Source organism: Crocodylus siamensis, chromosome 2, assembly GCF_052110815.1.
Source record: "Crocodylus siamensis isolate JL-2025a chromosome 2, ASM5211081v1, whole genome shotgun sequence".
Lineage (NCBI taxonomy): Eukaryota > Metazoa > Chordata > Crocodylia > Crocodylidae > Crocodylus > Crocodylus siamensis.
The window spans coordinates 205512669-205532163 of record NC_143396.1 but is presented as its reverse complement, the minus strand read 5'-3'; the positions used below and the strand labels follow the sequence as shown (position 1 = coordinate 205532163).

General features: G+C 41.5%; 1 protein-coding gene across 2 annotated transcripts in view; it reads left to right on the top strand.

Moving 5' to 3' along the window:
* Positions 1-19495, top strand: part of NELL1 (neural EGFL like 1) — a 524835-nt gene that overhangs the window by 62653 nt on the left and 442687 nt on the right. For both annotated transcript variants that reach the window (XM_090032860.1, XM_090032859.1), the window contains exon 4: positions 8703-8873. In XM_090032860.1, coding sequence (XP_089888986.1) covers positions 8703-8873 — 171 coding nt within the window. The remainder of the gene's footprint in view (positions 1-8702; positions 8874-19495) is intronic.

Below are 19495 nucleotides of genomic sequence, written 5' to 3'. Positions count from 1 at the left end.
TGCTTTAATTAGAGCAGCTCTGAGAGCTACTTTAATTAAAGTGCCTGGAGTATCACATGCATCAGCATCCCTGCACTGAAAAATGGTGGTGGGGGCACTTTAACTAAAGTGTGTCAAATGAGCTTTAGTTAAAGCGCCCCTGCTGTCAATTTTCTGTGTGGGGATGTAGATACACATGACGCTGGAGTCTGCTGAAGTGTGGTTATTACCACGGTCCAGCAGACTCGATTAATCACGTCTGCTCTGATGCACTGTAATTACAGTGCATTGGAGCAGCCTTGCTGCATGTTTATAGGCACCCTAGGGGCTTGGATCACTCTACTGGTAGATACGATGCTTAGACAAAGCTGATTCTCCATGACAGTTGATGCATTGAACCAGCCAATCTTACATAAATCTTCCTCACATTCATTTTAAATGCATGTATTTTGCATGTAGATATCCTTTTACTTTGGTTACATCTGTTGCATTTCCATTGGCCACTGCATAGCAGCTGTTTCTAGGTTACAGTATATGACTGAGCATCTTATTCCCATGATCTTGAAGGGAAATGAGTTGTGTTAAGTGCTTGGATGAAGCTTAAGCATGATTATGATGAAAAAAAGGATAATGTTTGTGCAGTAAACTTCAATAAGGCAGGAATTATCCTCTCATAACAAGACCCTTGTGTGAGGTACGCAAGGGTTCTAAATGCTGACAGAGAGATTGTAAAGCATCTTGAGTTGATTGTAGGATAATAATGTCCATCTCTAAAGGACATGTGGTGATTTTTAAATGTCCAACTATTTTGATGTGTGTATAACCCAGACTAAATTTAATAGGATAGTTTTGCTTCTCTCTTTCTCTCTCTCTCTCTCTCTCTCTCTCTCTCTCTCTCTCTCTCTCCCCCTCCCCCCTACATGTTGGAATTTCATAGATTTCATAGACATTAGGGCTGGAAGGGACCTCGGGAGATCATCGAGTCCAGCCCCCTGCCCAAAGGGCAGGAAGTCAGCTGGGGTCATAGGATCCCAGCAAGATAAGCATCCAATTCACTCTTGAAGGTGTTCAATGTAGGTGCTTGAACCACCTCCACTGGCAGACTGTTCCAGACCTTGGGGGCTCGGACAGTAAAGAAATTCTTCCTTATGTCCAGCCTGAAACGGTCTTGTAGGAGTTTGTGACCGTTTGACCTCGTCATCCCTTGGGGCGCTCTGGTGAACAAACGTTCCCCCAGATCCTGGTGGTCACCCTTGATAAATTTATAGGTGGCCATCAGATCACCCCTGAGCCTACGCTTTTCCAGACTAAAGAGTCCCATGGCTCTCAGCCTGTCATCGTAAGATCTGTTTTCCTGACCTCTGATCATGCGCATGGCTCTCCTCTGGACTCTGTCAAGCTTCTCCACATCCTTTTTGAATTGTGGAGCCCAAAACTGGATGCAGTACTCCAGCTGCAGCCTCACCAAGACCGAGTACAAGGGGAGAATGACGTCCCGGGATTTGCTCAAGAAGCATCTATGGATGCAAGCCAGCGTTTTGGTCGCTTTACTAGCCGCAGCATTGCATTGCAGGCTCATGTTCATCTTGTGGTCAATGATGACCCCCAAGTCTCTTTCTTCTGTAGTGCTAACCAACGTAGCACTGCCGAGCCTATAAGGGTGCTGCAGGTTTTTCTCCCCAAGGTGGAGAACCTTGCATTTTTCGGTGTTAAATACCATCAGGTTCTCGTCTGCCCATTTGCTGAGCTTGTCCAGGTCAGCCTGGATCACCTGCCTGTCCTCTGGCGTGGATGCTTTGCCCCAAAGTTTGGTGTCATCGGCGAACTTGGCCAGTCCACTCCTGACTCCAATGTCCACATCATTAATGAAGATGTTGAACAGTATGGGTCCCAGGACAGAGCCTTGAGGGACCCCACTGGTCACAGGGCACCACAATGAGTGACTGCCATCAATCACAACCCTCTGGGTCCGACCACGGAGCCAATTTCCCGGCCAGTGGTTCGTGGTGGAGCCAAGGCCACAACTGGGCAGTTTGGCCAAGAGGTGATCATGGGATACCAGATCAAAAGCTTTTTTGAAGTCAAGATATATGACATCAACCTCTTCTCCCTTGTCCAGGTGATAGGTCACCTGGTCATAGAACGAAATGAGATTGGTCAAACAAGACCTACCTGCAACAAACCCATGCTGGCTATCCCTTAGAATGTTAGCCTGGGCCAGTCCCTTAAGGATGGCCTCCTTAATAAACTTTTCTAAGATCTTCCCCAGGATAGAAGTCAGGCTAATGGGCCTGTAGTTAGCCGGATCCACTCTCCTCCCTTTTTTTGAAGATCGGCACCACATTGGCCTTCTTCCAGTCTTCAGGCACTACACCAGAGCGCCAGGAGATTTCAAAGATCCGTGCCAGGGGCTGGGCTATGACGCTCACCAGCTCCTTGAGTACCCTGGGGTGCAGATTGTCAGGGCCAGCTGACTTGAAGGTATCCAGCTTCTCAAGGTGTTCCTTCATGAGGTCAGCATTTATGGAGGGTAGGGGATCCCCATCACCTGGATCTCCCTGTCCCATAGCAGGCATGGGCATCCCGTGTGACTGATGAAAGACTGATGCAAAGTACCTATTTAATAGGTTGGCTTTTTCCTGGGCGTCAGTTGTCAGTTGCCCCATCTGGTTTAGCAGGGGTCCAACATTGCCCTTGCTTTTCCTCCGCCTCCCCACATATCTGAAAAAGGACATTTTGTTGCTTGATGCCTGAAGCTAGTTGGAGTTCAGTTGCAGCCTTGGCTTTCCTGGTTTTCTCCCTGCAAGACCGGACCAGCGCAGAGTAATCCTCCTTGGAGGTGAATCCCGTCTTCCATCCTTTGTAGGCTTTCCTTTTTAGCCACAGGAGGTCCGCTAGGTCCCTGGAGAGCCAGGGGGGCTGCTGTGCCTTCTGCTGCCTTTCCTCCATGTTGGGATAGATTTAGCTTGTGCATTGAGGATCGCTTCTTTGAGAAGCAACCACTCTTCTTGAACTTCCATCTCCCTGGGGTCATGATCCCTGAGGGCCTGACTGACTAGCCTCTTGAGCTTGTCAAAGTCGGCTTTTCTGAAGTCAAGGACTTCTGTGTTGCTGACTGACTTGCCAGCTTTATGGCGGATGGTGAAGGTGATCAGCTTGTGGTCACTGTCACCCAGCTTCCCATCCATCACTAGGTCGCCGATTAGGTCGTCCCCTGTAGCCAGTACCAGGTCGAGCAGTGCTTTGCCTCTCGTTGGCCCACAGACTTCTTGAGTCAGGTAGAGGTCAACCATGCACAAGAGAAAGCTTTGCGACTGCTCGGATTTTGCTGAATGATCTTCCCAGGAGATGTCTGGGTAATTGAAGTCACCCATGACAACCAAGGTCCTGGAGCAAGCGGCCTCAGTCAGTTCCCAGGCGAACTCCTGGTCAAGCTCAGGACTTTGAGTGGGAGGTCTGTAGTAGACTCCCACCGTTGTGTCCCCTGTGCCGTATTCCCCACGAATTTTTACCCAGATGGTCTCTAGCTGTCCATGCCGGTCGCCAACATCAGCTTGCAGGGACATGTAGCTTTCCTTGACATAGAGAGCTACACCCCTGCCCCTTTTGTCAACACAATCCCTCCCGTACAGGGTATAGCCCTCTATACCCGTGGTCCAGTCATGGGTGGAGTCCCACCAGGTCTCCGTTATCCCAATGACATCATATTTCTTTGCACTGAGCAGGAGGACGAGCTCCTCCTGCTTGTTGCCCAAGCTCCTGGCATTAGTGTACAGAATTTGAATGGGAGACTGATGTCATAGCTCTAAAATGAGTTAATGTTCAGATATTGGAATTATGCAAAAGGCCCGCAGTATTTGACATGCTGATAAATAAAAGTAATGCTACAACAAATAATAACTTCAGCTGAGGTTATACAAGAGTTTATTCCGCTATTCTGTAAGCAGTATGTTCCCTTAATGTACATATTTGAGCATTCCATCTGTCAAAGCACACGCTCCCTGTGATCACAATCTTTAAAATATATACATTTTCATTCCTGACAAAGAACAAGCAACCATCACTCAGTGTTAGCAAGTTTGACAAACAGTTCTCCAAATTTGGCTAACAGGTAGGTAATTAGTTAACAAGTACAAGAAGTGACAAATAATGAATACTTTCTAGTCCAGTTCCATACTGATACGATGCAGAGATGGGGCTGCTTGCAATAATGGACACTTTGCTTAGATCTGTGGAGATAGGTCAAATGCCAGTATTTTAGACTTTGCTTATTTGCTATTAGTTGTTTCTGGAGGCATGGAGTATGGAGTCCTAACTTGTTTTTTCCATGTGTACCAATCCCTCCAGGATACTTGGATGTAATGTATGTTGTTATTTTCATTTTAAAATAATTAGTTAACTGAAAGAAATAGAAGAGAGGAAAAAAGAATTTTTTTCTAGTAACTCTTAGTGTTTTTCTTGCATGTGTCTGTTGACTTGTACTTAAAGTAAGAAGTAGTGACTGTTACTGAATCCATATCCTGTTTTTTCAAAAAGGGAATGTACTTTATAAACTTCTCTCTTTCTTGCTATGAAGATGCGTATTTCTATTAATGGTTCCCTGAGTCTTCATGCTATATTTTGGAACAGTCTCATGCTTAGTGAATAAAATGTGTGTAATGTTTATAGGCATTTCATAGTTCTTCAGACGATTCAAGAGCATTAGTTCAGCAAATTATCACTCTGATATTCCCTTAGCTCAAAAAAGAAAATGATCACAGGATATATAGTAAAGCCTCCAAAATGATTGTCAGCTTTCATCCCTTGTGTAGCTCCGTTGACTCTTTACATTTTAAATCCAATGCGAGATGTCAAAAGTCTCCTTCATTTGTTTTCTTTGACCTCCCCACCAACAGCTTTCTCACAGTTTGACTGTTTCTTTCCTAATTTTACATTTTCTTTTTCAAATGTCTCCACATCCCAGAACCTTGTGTAGGAGTGTAGCAGAGAGTAGACACGAAGGTAAATACTATGCTTGGAAAGCCCCTTGACTGCTGGTGTGCTACTGCCCCGAGATCAGGGCTGCAGGTGACTGCAGCAGGGTCTGTGGAGCTCTGGCTCAGCTTGTTGTCAGTGGTGGATTCACTCATTCCTCGGGACAGATGGTGAGGAAGGGGCTTGGCCTGTGATGCCATAAGAAGGATAGGGTCCCTTGTAACTCCCCTGCTGCTTCCCTGCCATACTAGGTATTAGCCCCCTCCCCGTCTTCCTTGCTCCTCCTTCCCTCCTGCCTGCCTTCCCTCCTTCAGGGGCACTGCACTACTTCTCTTCCCCTGCTTCCCTGCTAGACTGTTCCCTGCCCCACACTAAATGATAACCCTCACTGAAGGATCTATTTCAAGTACATTTGTATATTACTTTATAATGTAGATGAGTAATATCCTCAGATACCCAGGATCATGGGGAAAACTTGTGTGTCTGTCTGTCTGTCTGTCTGTCTCTCTCTCTCTCTAAATAATCTATAAATTACCATATATATAAAATGTATATATGGTAGATATGTGTGTAAAAGTGTGGGGGATGCAAATCTACATATGTTTGTACATGTAGCCAACTTCTATGTATTTTTGAACTGGTGCAGATTTACTGAAGTTGATGGGACAGCATTGATTTATACTGATCCATGTTGTTTAAACACCTTCTATATAATCTGAACTAGTTCAGCCAGTTTTTCACTGGTAGAACTCCACTGACTACAGTGGAATTGTTTCTAGTTTGCAGCAGTATCAATGAAGTAAGAGCCAGCCCCTGAATTTGTGTACTGCTGCCCTCCTGTATAACCAAGTATGTAAAACTACATGCAGTCAGTCCATCAGCAGTCAAACAGTATAGCAAATCTTCATTATAAGAAAATGGTTTTACTTTCTGGTACAGTGAATCTCTTGAGATTTGAATTTTTATTGGGCAGTTTTGGAGGATGAGGTAGCCAGCAGACCGATACCAAATTAGGTGGACTGTCTCTGAAGCCAGTAGGAACACCTTTTTTCAATCCTTGAAGTAGCTATTACCATGAAAGCCCGCCAAGTAAAAAAACCCACTTTGTCTTGGAACATATTGTACTATTCTGTAACACAGTTTACATTTGATTGTTTTGTGTCTGATTGCCTTTTCCATAGCTGGGACATTGTCCTTTATTAACAAACAAAATGCCGTGTAGTACTGTAGGTGATTAGTTCTGCAGCTATGAGGGATTATGAAGAATCATTGCAGAAAGCATTGCATAATGCAAAATCATTATGGCAGCTTTTCTTGTACTTGGCCCCTTAAGCTTCTTCGATAAGCCCTTCTGAATATATATTTTATTCTATCACCCTATTATTGTATATGGTTCTTCCCCACCTCCTGCTTTGAAACCATAGCTGCCTCTCTGCTGCTTATCTGAAGAAGAGAGGGAAGAAATCCACTTTAATGACTTCTTTTTGTGCTTTGACAGCAGATGGCAATTATGAAACATTTAACTTCCTAAATGCGACTTCATTGACAATACTTGTCCTAGTGCTTGTGCTGCTTGCAAAGTGTCAGCAGAAGCAGCAAGGAGATCCTTGCTATTGACAGTGCTCTTATTGAGTACCAACCCCCACTCCTAAAATAATCTCTTTAGATTTGTCCCATGATTGTTCATGTGAACATTTAAAGCTGTATATCAAATTTGTGTTCTCCTGTTAGAGAAATGAGTTCCCTCAGCCCTTGTTATATTTTTGGCAAAGGGTTCGAACCTTCATGAAACCATTCTCTACTAGTTTTTGCTTTTATTTTGTATACCTGTGTGTGTCTGCCTGCCTGTGTTCCTTCATTTTTGTCTTTGCTTTTCTATGCTTCTGTTTTATGCCTTTCAGTACAATCCATAATTCAAGATATATTATAATGCTAAATTATAACATGGGTAATTTACTGTTTGTCTGAACAGTGAGACCCTGGCAGTTTATTAGGAGCTAACTGCTTGTGTTTTTTCCCTTTTCCCCATACATATTTTTGCACAGATTCTTAGCCAGTATTTTATCATAAAGGCAAGTCCCAGTCCAAGGGCTTTCAGTTTCTCTGTTTTATGTTTTGCATAGCCCACTATACCGTTTCGGTGGGAGAAAATGTTACTGCTACATTACATAAGACTAGTGTAGTGCTCCCTTGCAGCAAGTTGAAGGTTTCTCAGAATACAAAGTGGTGCAGAGCTCTCTGTGTTAATGACAATCATTCTAGGCCCTGGGATTTTTTTTTTCCTATGTCAGTGGTACACAAGTGTCTTGTGACAGAAGAGGCATGCCAGTGACAGAAAGGGGTAAGGAGAATGGATGAGCACCTTTTTGAAAAATTGATTTTATCATTTTAGTATTCTTGCTTTATTCTTAGCTAGCACTCAGAATCTAATAGCCATTTGTGAGAAGACATATCACTGTGAAAGAGATGTAGTATTACGGCCTAGGTAGGAATTCCGTTTTAGTTGTTGTGGCATTTATACCATTTACGAAAATTTGTATATTATTTTCCTCTTCATTCTACATTTTTTTTTAGAAAACTACAATGCTGTAAGTGTTCTGTGGATAAAGAGAAGACTTCCATTTCTAGGCTGTCGGTTGGGTACTTCCTGCAGGGAACAAATTGGTCTTTACTTCTAACTATTGATGGAAATACCATCCAAATAATAATGTTACTAGCAAGACTGCTATCTTGCAACTCTTCTATTGTCACAAATGTCCAAGAGTTCTGCTTGATTATGCCAGGTTTTGAGAGACCTAGTCTATCTAGCGATTTTTATTTCCTTGTAAAGCTAAAAAATTATAGCTCTAAAAATAGAAGTCAATAAACTGATTGAGCACAGACATTTCCTAGAGACATTTAAAAATAAACATTTTGAAATAAAATTTATGTAAAGTATACCCAAATTTGCTTAATTACCTGGTGTACTTTCATTTTAGTACTTTTCTTTTCTCCCTAATCTCTGCCTCGCCACTCACCCCCATTGCTGCTGACATGTAGAGCTCATCATTTCTAGATTTTCTATACAAATCAAGCCAAGAAAAAAACATGTTTGTAGACAGGTGTGAGGGTACTTTTACTGTAGCTATATCTGTCCTGTGAATAAAAAGAGAACTTCTGTCTCCAGGGATACAAGCATTTACACTGTTTTCACATAAATAGCATTGTTTAATTTTTGAATGCACTGGATATATAATACCTATCTGTCTTTCCATCTTAAAATAAAATAGAAACCTATTGAGTATACTCTGGGCATGTCTACATATGTTTTTATGTGTGCCTAAACTTAATGCTCATTAGCCTAATGAGCATTAAAGCAATTTAGGTGCGTGTCCACATGTGAACTTGCTAATGTGCCTTAACACAGGTGTGGGGACTGACTTGGGTCTAAAGTTAGTGCGGCTATATGTTTGTTAAAGTGATTTAACTATTCATGCATAAATATCTGATTTATGCAGGTATCAAATTTAGGTTTAACTAGCCATAAATCGTTATTTTTAACGTGCGTTAAGGGTGTGCATGTGTAGACTAAATCAGGTTAATATGCATTAAATGCGCACATGTTGACACACCCTGTATAAACTACTTTAGATTTGCAACCTCATGTGTTTAATTCAGATTTTTTAATAAGCTTTAGAACAGAAAATGGGAAATGGTGGTAGCAGCAGTGCACTGACTAAAGAATGGAATTTTTCCTATTTTAAATGCAGCTACTTTGAATTGGAAAGCAGTGGCCTGAGGGATGAGATCAGATATCACTACAGATTTAATGGGAAGTCACGGACAGAGGTGTTCCCATACCGGATGGCAGATGGACAGTGGCACAAGATTGCACTCTCACTTAGTGCATCCCACCTCCTGCTTCATGTGGATTGCAACAGGTAAGAAAAAAACAAGATTCTAGAAAAGAAGAAAAATGTTGGTAGAAGTCTGGAAGTGACCAAATGCAACCCTTACTCCTTCTTAGAGTAAGAAAGAAAACAAAGCTTTAAAATGAAACAGTACACTCTGATTAGGAACCAGTCTACAAAAGGTTGATTGCTGATTGGGGAGTATTAAATATACCTTGGTGTACTGTAGATGCTGCGGGATATTATATTCACCTATGATTATGTTTGTGTGATATATTGTTGGGCAGTCTGTTCTGTCTGTACAGTGCATCACTTAGCCTGCCCTGAAACTTGTTGTCTTGATCCTTTCTTTTAAAAACTCTGAGGTGGGAGAGATTGCAGATTGCCAGCATTAAATAAAACAAAACAAAAACTACTAATTCAAGACCTGCGTACACATGGAATTTGATCATGCAGTATACTGAATCTCTCAGTTCTCATTTCAGTCTGTGGAGAGCTGGGAAGCTAAGCACAACACAGGTTCTGACCCTTGAAAAGGATTCTGAGTGAAAGAAAAACTATTAGAGCCCATCCTGCTTACATCGAGACACACTTTGACTTTACTAGGGGCAGAATCAATCTCTGAAAGCATTTTTTTTTTTTTTTACTATTGTGGCATTTATGTAGTATAGGGCAATTTATAGATCTATTATTTCCTTTACATTTTTCATTTCACATGAGGAATGAGAACTTCATTATGGGGTACTGGCAGAATTGTAAAACGTCATTTTTTCCAAAAGGATATTAGAGGAATTTAATGAAAACTGTTAAATTCAGGAAGTGAAAAACCATTCATTAAGGCAAAACTGGCCCGAAATCTTGGACTTCAGAAAATACAGGATGCTTAGAGTGGTTTAGGGTAAGATCTGGATAGGCACTATACACACTTAAAAGGCTACACTTTAGGCACTTAAATGCAAAAATTAATCTAGGATTCTCTCTACTCAACAATCCCAAATCCTAGAGGCACTTAATTCATTTAATATGTAGGTTCTGGCCTGACGGGTTACCTAGGCCCCTGAAATTAGACTCCCACACAAGTGCAAGAGCATCCTTGTCTGAGGAGCTAGATGCCTAACTCCATTGTGATCCAGATGTGAGGCAGTGGTGCTTAAGCTCTAAGAAGTTTCTAGAGAGGCCTGATCTGTTTGGTGTTCTTGGAGCTCATTCAACACATACCAGCAGGACAAAGTGAGGTAGCTACTCTCACTTTCATGGAAAAACATGGGAGAGGAGAACTGAGAAGGTGGTATTGTTATTGCCTATATTTTCTGTAGTAGCTTAGTAGTTAGAGCAATTACCCAGTGCCAGGAATCTTAATGGTAAACTCTGATTGGCCAGCTAGGTTAGATTAGTCAGGTTACACCTATGCATTATCTGATTGGCTAGGGAGTAGTAGCAGGTCCAATACTTAAGCCAACCTGTGGGAGCTGAACACAGACTACTCAGCTTTTGCATTACTGAGTGTGGCTGATGCCTTGCCTCCTTGTTCCTGACCTCCAACAAAAGGCTTCAGACTTTTGGGTCATTCATGATGTCTAAGTCTGGAGTCAAACTCACCTCTTTCAATCTCAGGTGGACCTCAGTGTCTACACATCTCAACCAAGAAGAGGAAGGTCTAGAGTCTGGGACCTCTTCAGTCTCAGAAGATTCAAACTCACGTCTCGCTTCTTAGAGAGTGCCCTGACCACCACAGTCATCTCTTTTGTTGAAAAATGCTTGCTGTTTTGGGAAGAGGTATAAGAACCAGGGGAATAAAAAGAGAGGAAACAGGAAGGAGCATATTTCTGTAAACGGGGGTTATGATACTCAGCTGGAAGGAGATATGGCATGTGCTTTTTAGGTCCTGCTCTCCTCAGGTAAGGAGAGCCTTAATATGGACCAGAAGTGGATGGAGGCACATAATGTGGTGAGAGTTCACTGCTTACTGTTTTGTATTGGCTAGCTCTAGGTATTCTGCACTCTTTGAATTGCCCTTCGGAGGCATGTAGCTCTTCCCCCTTCACAGTATGGGACACCTAGGTCTCCAACTCTGTGTCCTTGGTTTACCCTGCAGGTATCAGGCAGTTAATTTTTGTGTGTCAGTGTCAAAATTGGAGGTGTCTGCAATATTTCTCTTGCTCTTGCTTTTAATCTCATTCTAACAATCAAATAGGAATTATAACATATTTTATTTTAGTCTTCCTGGTTTGTTTTGCTGATTTGTGGTAACCATGGAAATAGACACCATTGATAAGCAAATAACATACATTTCTATTTCCTGAGCTTCATGAAGACTTTTGGAACTAGAGACTTATTAGCCCCTGTGGTGATTTGTTTATTCTGTGACATAAGGAATAGCAAGTGGTAGTAGGAAGACACTTGGGGAAGACTTCCCCTGGCCCTTGTACATGGGAAGACACTTGGGGAAGAGGATATAAGGAATATCCCTCTAGGCATACAACCTGTCCCAGTAGGGGCAGAGAGGAACTGGGAATTGTGGCCAGGAACTTACCCTTTCTAAATTAGCAGGCATAGCTGAAAAGATAGACAGGAGGGAAAGCTAGAAAATGATGTAGCTTAGAAACACCCAATAGCAGGTGTCAGTAGAAAGGATTATGCTTTTTAGAGCATCCCCTGGGGTTGTGCAGCCCAGGGCTGCTTGCAGCATAGAGCCAGAGCTAAACAGCTCTGGCTCTATACTTATACATACTCCTGTACTTAGTTTATCTCCAATGGAAAGTAATAGGAGTAACTTTTAAAGCATGACTTGAGGGCAGATCATTGTAGGGGTTTAAATGAAAAAAAATCAGAAGATTTTAAGTCCCTGACTCAGCTGCAGCATGTCAATTCAGTTAATTAGAGTTTTCTCCAAGTGTTGGCATGTACAGTTTGCTTTATATATTAACCTCCTACACCTTTGCATTCAAAGAAAGAATCATCATCTTTCTTATTGCACCAGTGTCTCCTGCTGACACTTCAGTAAATTTCTTAAAGATGTGAAAGTGATCTGTTGTGCCTAAAGAAAGGGCATGTCAGAAAAGGGTACTGTCAAGAACTGCCAAATAATCTGAGCCCTCCTAATCTTCAGTGGGAGGAAAACTGCAGTTGAAAGTACACACAGAATCCAATATTAGGGAGGGTAGTTTTTACATATAATTTTCACCGTTTTAGGATAGCTTAGTGTCACAGGCTTTCAGCTGAGTTCAGAATGCTTAATGAGAAGCAGTGCCTCTACAGACTTAATTGAACAAATTAAGTCACAGGAGAAGAGAAAGCTATTTTAGTCAATAGATTCATGCTTTCTGCTTCCTCTGGATTTTTGTGCTGCTCTCCCTGCTTCAGTCATTCAGTTCTGCCTAACAACACACTCAAGATGTATATTAAATGAAATATATTCCAGTCAAGAGAGCCAAAATTAACTATTCTGATCAATTCATAACCTAATTTTCAATGGGCCTGCAACACTTGATCCATTTTGTGCGTGCAATTTTGTACAAGCATCCCCCATTACTCTCCTATACATGCTCTTTTGGTGCACTGATAGCTTTGCATATCTTGAAAATCCACATGGAGGGCTGATAGTATTTAAATGTACAAATGTATCATCGTTTGAACATGCAGATCTTAAACATCTCGCTTGTTCATGTAGGTGTTAGTTCATTAAAAGTACATGAGAAGAGCTCCGTACAATTGTGTGTTATGAGTTCATGTGCAGTCAGGGTCTGAAAATCAGCTTCCTAATTTGCTCCAAGATTTGGCTGCATATCCACAGTTAGTTCCTGGGAAAGCTAGAGAAGAGACCAGAAAGTAACAGCTTCCAATACATGTTTATGTCTTCTACAACTCTTTCATCCTCACACTGACTCATAGCATCAGGAAGGATGTGGAGAAGCTTGAGAGACTCCAGAGGAGAGCCACTTGTATGATCCAAGACTTGGAGGGAAGGCTGTACAAGGAGAGGCTGAAGGACTTGGGACTCTTCAGTCTGGAGAAGAGAAGGCTTAGTGGGGACTTGGTGGCAGCCTACAATCACATGAGGGGTACATCAGGACCTGGGAGAACAGCTGTTCACCAGAGCTCCCCAAGGGATAACAGGGTCTAATGGCCATGAACTCCAGGAAAGCTGATTTAGATTAGGCATAAGAAAAAAGTTCTTTATGGTGCAGGTGTCCAGAGTCTGGAACAAACTTCCCCCAGAGGTGGTACAAGCACCTACTCTGAACTCTTTCAAAAAACAGGTGAAGGGTACTTGAAAATTAGTGAAGGCTTTCCTTCCTTTTAAGAGTCTCCTTAAACGTGTTATAGTTTGATTCCACTAATGAGGTGAATATAGCATGGTGGGTAAGGCTAACACATTAAAAGAGATACAGCTTCCCAAACGTGTCATTTGAACAGCTGATCTTCCCATATTCTAATTGCTCTTTTTGATGCTCTTTTGAGACTGGGGATCAGAAGCAGGGTGGAGCTTTACGGTGGAGTTCTGAGGTGCTGTGACAGGTAGAGACACAGAATGGAAGAAAGGTACCTGCTGATATGCCTTTAACATTTTAATAAAGTTTTAAAAGCGTTTTAAAAGATGAAAAAGCTGCATAAATTATAAATATATAACCAATGCAAAAAGTGTAAGCTTCTTACAGCATTATCCCTTTTCCACATTCTTCATTGATAATATTGTGTACATTGTGGCATGAAAATGACATTTTTACTAGTGAGGCAAGGATTTTTATTGGTGACATAGACGTGCTTTTGGGCATTACTGTACCCTTCCTCACTTTTCAGTATTGTTATTGCAGTAAATTCTGACAGAGCCTTTTGATCTCTCTCTCCACATCATACCACTTATTCTGAGGCGTTTGCTTGATTAGCAGTATATTGCCTCCAGTTTATGGTATTTGTTTTTGTTTCAATTGTATCTTGATTTTTTAAAACTGTTTTCTGCCTGCTTGGTATTTCTGAAATCTTTTTAGTTATGTAATCTGCATAATTAATTTAAGGAGTTAGGGAAATGATTAATTGCAAGGACTCATTCTTTCCCTCCTCCTCCCTTGGAGACCAGCCTTGACTATAGAGTTTCTAAAGTCATTCCCAGAGGATCCCCAGTGGGCCTTCAGTGCCAAAGGATTGATAGATATAGTGAAACAATTCCACTAGGACCTCTCTTATCTTTAACATCCTGCAGTAGATTATGGCCAGAGGCACAAGAGTTGTGACACAGTTGAACTATTAGAAAGCTCTCCACCTGCATTCTGCTGGGTGTTTATGACCAGTTTACCTTGGTGGTGCAAAGGGGTCGTAGCCTGGACTGCACTGTCCTGTGCCACATTAAATTGCACTTAAATTGTACTTGTACAGGCGTTCCCTTAACATGAGCAAGCTTACTAAGTACAATTTATCTGGAAAAAGGGTCTGATGGAAAGAAGAATTAGAATGAGCCTGATGTATCATCTTTCTTCAAAGTTACGGCTTTGGAGCGGCTAGAAATTGTATTAAGAGATATTTACTGATAGTTAATATAAATAGAGTAATATAAATTACAAACTGTGAACAATGTAACCAGCCCATCCAGGAAGGCAAAGTAGGTCTGTTCACCAGTCCCATAACTGTACAAGTTCACACTTGCCTGAATTATATTCCTTTCCTTGAGGATTTCTGTCAGCAGCCACAATGGGGAGGAGACAGTGTACTGGGAAATTTAATGCTTTCTTGTTTTAAAAAAATGCCAGAGTGCATTTTTATTAGAAATGCAGCCTGGGGTTTTGAGGGGTATTCTTGGCTGCTGACTTTAATTTTGTAGGAGAGCAGGAGAACAGAAGAAAATATATCTTGAGCTGACTAAGAAGTGAGTTCCATTGATAAAATGTTGGCTGCTTTTTTATGCTTCTCTTACTGGAGCAGAGAATCGGGGAATAAAATATGCATGAGCAATGAGACAATTTTAATGGGGAAAAAACCCCATCATCCACATACAGGAATCCAAATGCTCTGGGTTCTTTGAAGTAAGATCTTTAGTATACTGGCTATCATTCAAGACCATCTACTTTTCTGGAAAAAAAATTCTTTTTTGGCTACTTATATATTTACATTTTTAACTAATATTTTAATAAGGGTATGGGATTTGTTTAAAAGATCAGATCCATTGCCTGCTGTAGAAAATTATGTTTTAGAGGAATGTGGGGTGGGGTGTCTTGTCCTTGAAGACTCTCCTCAGATGTGCGATAGGAGCTGTTCAGGAGGAGGTTACTGGAGTAGAATGCTTCATATTGTGCAGACTGGTCATACTTGATTTCTGGCCTAAAGTATTTGTAGTGGAAAGCCATATTTTTTCCCACAGCCAGTGAATGTCCCTTGAATGTGTCATGAAGACTCTAAACTTCAGAATAAAAAAAATCTCCAGATAACATATCATGTCAGTTGTTGTTGCATCTGTGAAATTATAGTAATTGTAGTCAGGCAACAGGAGGATGTTCAGATTGCATCCAATGCGGCTCCATTACCTTGAGAGTGGTTTTTATTTTTTAACCTATACATACACAGCACTGGCTAACACCTTGATAAAGAAAGAATGATCTTATGGTTAAGACAGAAGAGTGGAAGACTGTAAATCTTAGTTCTGTCCTTGTTTCTGCCAGAGTCTTGCTGTGTGATTCTGGGCAATAAGTTAATAGCTTTGTTTTTCCGTGTTCCTTTCAAAAATAAGGTCTATAAAATTTGCTTCACAAATGGGATGGGAAGAGCAGGAATCTATTGAGATGCTGGGGTATTGTACTTCAGAGTAAACATTACAGGAAAACCATAAAATAATCCATAAATAGCTGCTTTTTCCCAGCAAATATTGGCAGCCCCTATTATTCTTTTTAAAGTAGGTAACTGCATAGGGACATCAAGGAAACTGAATCTGCTTCCTCATAGAAATTGGTTAGCATACATAAGGCACTGGGATGGAGAGGAAAGATATTTCCCATCTCTCTGGGTGTCAGAGTGCAGCAGAATTTTGGGCCAATTGCTTTCTGAGATTGAGTCTGTTCCCACTGAAGTCAGTTGGAATGTCATCAGTGGGAACAAGAGTAGGTCTTAAAACTTTTAATAAGTCTTAAATAAAAACTTGGCTCTTTGTCTGCCTACTTGTAGGGAAAAGGGTCTGAAGAGTTCCAGAGTTTGGTAGCTTCAGAGCCTAACTTTTGCTGAATAAAGATTTAGCCATTTATTTTTAGACTTAGAGATTTGCTGTGCTTTTCAGGGAATTGAAAACATTGATAGACAGATTCATGACTTCAGTAGGATAGGAATAATATTGTGTTATGCTTTAGTATAACTTCGTGTATTCATCCTGTTTGTATGCCACTGGTATGCCAGAGAGAAGATGCATAGTGGTAGAGGAAATAACCTTAAATCAAGAGTGGCAAGTCTCACATGAGTTATTCAGTCATTTTTTTAAAGTGTGGAAGTAGATGTATTACCCCATTCTTAATATTATGAATTCACTGTTTACATTGTTGCAATAGGTATTTAGATGTAGTTATAGCAAAAAGATAAACCCTTATAGCAGAGGTGTTTAGTTAGTTTAGGATTTTAGTGCAAATTTAACATAGATGGTGAAATATAGTGGTTGTGGGAATTTTTTGTGGGAAATCTGCTGTTTCCTGTTTCCATTTTCCATTCATTTGTGTGAAGAGCTAAGGGCATCTGTGAGATAGGAAGGAGTTTGGGAAACTTTGATAATCAATGCAGACCACAGAAAAGCTTAGTTTTTTATTTTAAGATTGTAAGAACAATTATCTCAGATAAGGCAGAAATATGAATGTGGGTCTAAAAAAAGGGGGTTTTTGTAGATGGGCCGAAGGCAGGGCAGGGTGACACAATAACTGGTATAGAGAGGCATAAGCTTCCATAGGCAAAAGTCTACTTCCTTGTCAGATGGTAGTAGGCTGTTGCCACCAGACTTTGCCTCAGTGTGACTTCAGGCTGACATGGCTAACTACTACTCTCTTTGTAGAGTATTTGCTAGGCTGTGGAATTTAGTTATAAAAGATCATATAGTCCAATTTAAAATAAAATAATTTTGTGTTTGGTCCTGTTCATAAAAAGGTTGGACTTGAGCCCAAACAGTAGATATAAATACCTCTGAACTGTTCAAAACTTGACTCTAGATCTAATTTTCCATTTGCAAACACTTCCGTATCTGTCTTGTGTATCTGAGGCCCCCTACACATTGGGACATGTGGTAAAGCTGTTTCTCTTTTGACACAGGTGTAAAGAAGGAATACGTCTACTTAGTGTGTCCAACCTCCCCCTGTTCCTTCCTTTCCTGATGTTCAAGAGGAAAAAGTGATTTTAAATGGTTCAAGTTCTGGATGCCTGAAAAGGGGGGTAATTTTTAAGAGGGTGATATTTGGTGCTTTCTAGAAATCAGGATGCCTTGGCATACCTCCAGGTTGAGCACAGCGAAATTGAGGCACCCAAAATCACTAGTTAAAATGCTGGTTATGCTTTTGAAAACTAAAAATTATGCATCTAAGTGTAATGGGGGACCATCACTACAGTACATAAGCACCTAGAAAATATTAATGAATTCACTCTCCCCATACCCATCTGAGTCAGGGAAATATCATTATCCCCTACATTATGATTAGGGAACCGAGGCACAGAGAGAACTATATATTGCCTGGGGTCAGACAGGTAGTTTTTTGAGAGGGTAGGGAGTTGAACTCTGGTATTCAGTGGAGTTGTACATTCATAAAACTGGGGACAATGAGATCAGTATCAAGTCTAGGGAAATCCAGATCCAAATTTTGTAACTTGAGCTCAACTTTTATTTCAGCTAAAGATGCCAGTTGAGGAAATGATAAGGGTAACCTAATCTCACGCTTCAAGTAATGAGATGATTGCCACAGGGGTCAGGAAAGAAATCTTATTCTCCATGGACACGTTGCTCAGTTCATTATGCTATTTTTTTTTAATGAAGCATCAGGTATTGGCCGCTGCTGTAGGTAAGAATCCTAGATTTTATGAAACATTGGTCTGATCTGGTATTGCCAATCTAATGTTCCTTTGTGCAAGCAGGGAGAGAAAAGTAGTAGCTTGAATATGAGTGCAAAAGCAAAGTAAAATGGCATTTCTATTTCTATAAATTGTTTTTATAGTTGAAATCAGTCAGGGAAGGAGGAATCAAGGAAAATATATAGCTATTAATGGGTTTGCTTTGCAATGTTTAGTGTCTTTCAGTACACAAAATGAAAGGATTTAAAAATATATAACAAATAATAAAATTAACATAATGTAGAAAAGTGTTAATAAAAAGACATTTTCTGTTCTGTCAAAACCTTTTCCTGTCAACTCATGCATTTATATGTAGCTTGAGTGGCTAGATATGTGTTGCACTAGCTCTGGGGAGAAATCTTGACCCCAGTGAGGTCAATGGAAGAACACTCATTGACTTCAGTGAAGTCAGGATTTCACTTCTGGAGTCTTTCAGATGGAGAAAGAAATGAATTCCAGTTCTGAGGGTCCATTCTTTTTGTCTCTCTGCATGTTTGTCTTTACTAACACTTAATTCTGAAACCAATGAACCAGCTTTTTGTGTGGGGTGTTTGTGAATATGTATGTATAAATAATTCTATATAACGTAGTCATGACCAATGAGCCTTTAGGGAGAGCACACAAAATACCCTGGGAAAAATTTGTTGAGGATTATTTTACACATGGTGGGTGCGTCCACACATGCAAGCATGCATGCTTACAGCAGCTCAAATAGAAGTTATGCAAATTTGAGCCAGGGCTTTTTGCCTCAGCACATGGCTCGGACATGTACTTTGTTGTGGAGTAAATTGTGCCGCTTGGAGCAAAATAACAAGACCGTTTCAGGCTGGACATAAGGAAGAATTTCTTTACTGTCCGAGCCCCCAAGGTCTGGAACAGTCTGCCAGCGGAGGTGGTTCAAGCACCTACATTGAACACCTTCAAGAGCAAATTGGATGCTTATCTTGCTGGGATCTTATGACCCCAGCTGACTTCCTGCCCCTTGGGCAGGGGGCTGGACTCGATGATCTCCCGAGGTCCCTTCCAGCCCTAATGTCTATGAAATCTGTGAAACACTGCCTAGCTCCTCCCAGATCTGCAGCCAGGGGGACCTAGAGCCTGGGGCCAGAACCTGTGCTGTCCCCAGCAGTATAAAAAGCTGCCCTGTCTTGACCCCAGCAGTATAAAAGGCCACCCTGGCAAGTAGCTCAGGGCTACTAACTCTCAGGAGCTTCTGAGGCCCAGCCAGTTGGTACCTGGGGACACTACCCCTTGTGCCAGCTGGACTGCTGAAGCAGCCCTGAGAGTTCCCTGCACCCTCTACCCATTGCAGCAGTCTGGCAGTGGGAGGCTGCTGTCTGGCTGTGACCTGCTGTGCACCTGCCAGACCCAGATGGGGACTACACAGCCAGTAGAGGCATCAGCCCCTCTGGGCCAGCTGCCAGTGGGCTGTGGTTGTAGGGTTGGCCTCTGTGTGGCACTACTGTCTGTGTACGCCCTGCTCGGTCATCTGGGCAGGTATTGCCCGGAAGATGTTCCGGGTGTGGTGGCCTGCTTTCAACTGTCAAATCATGTCCTCCTTGCTTCATTTGTCCAGGAGGTCAGCCACAGCCAGC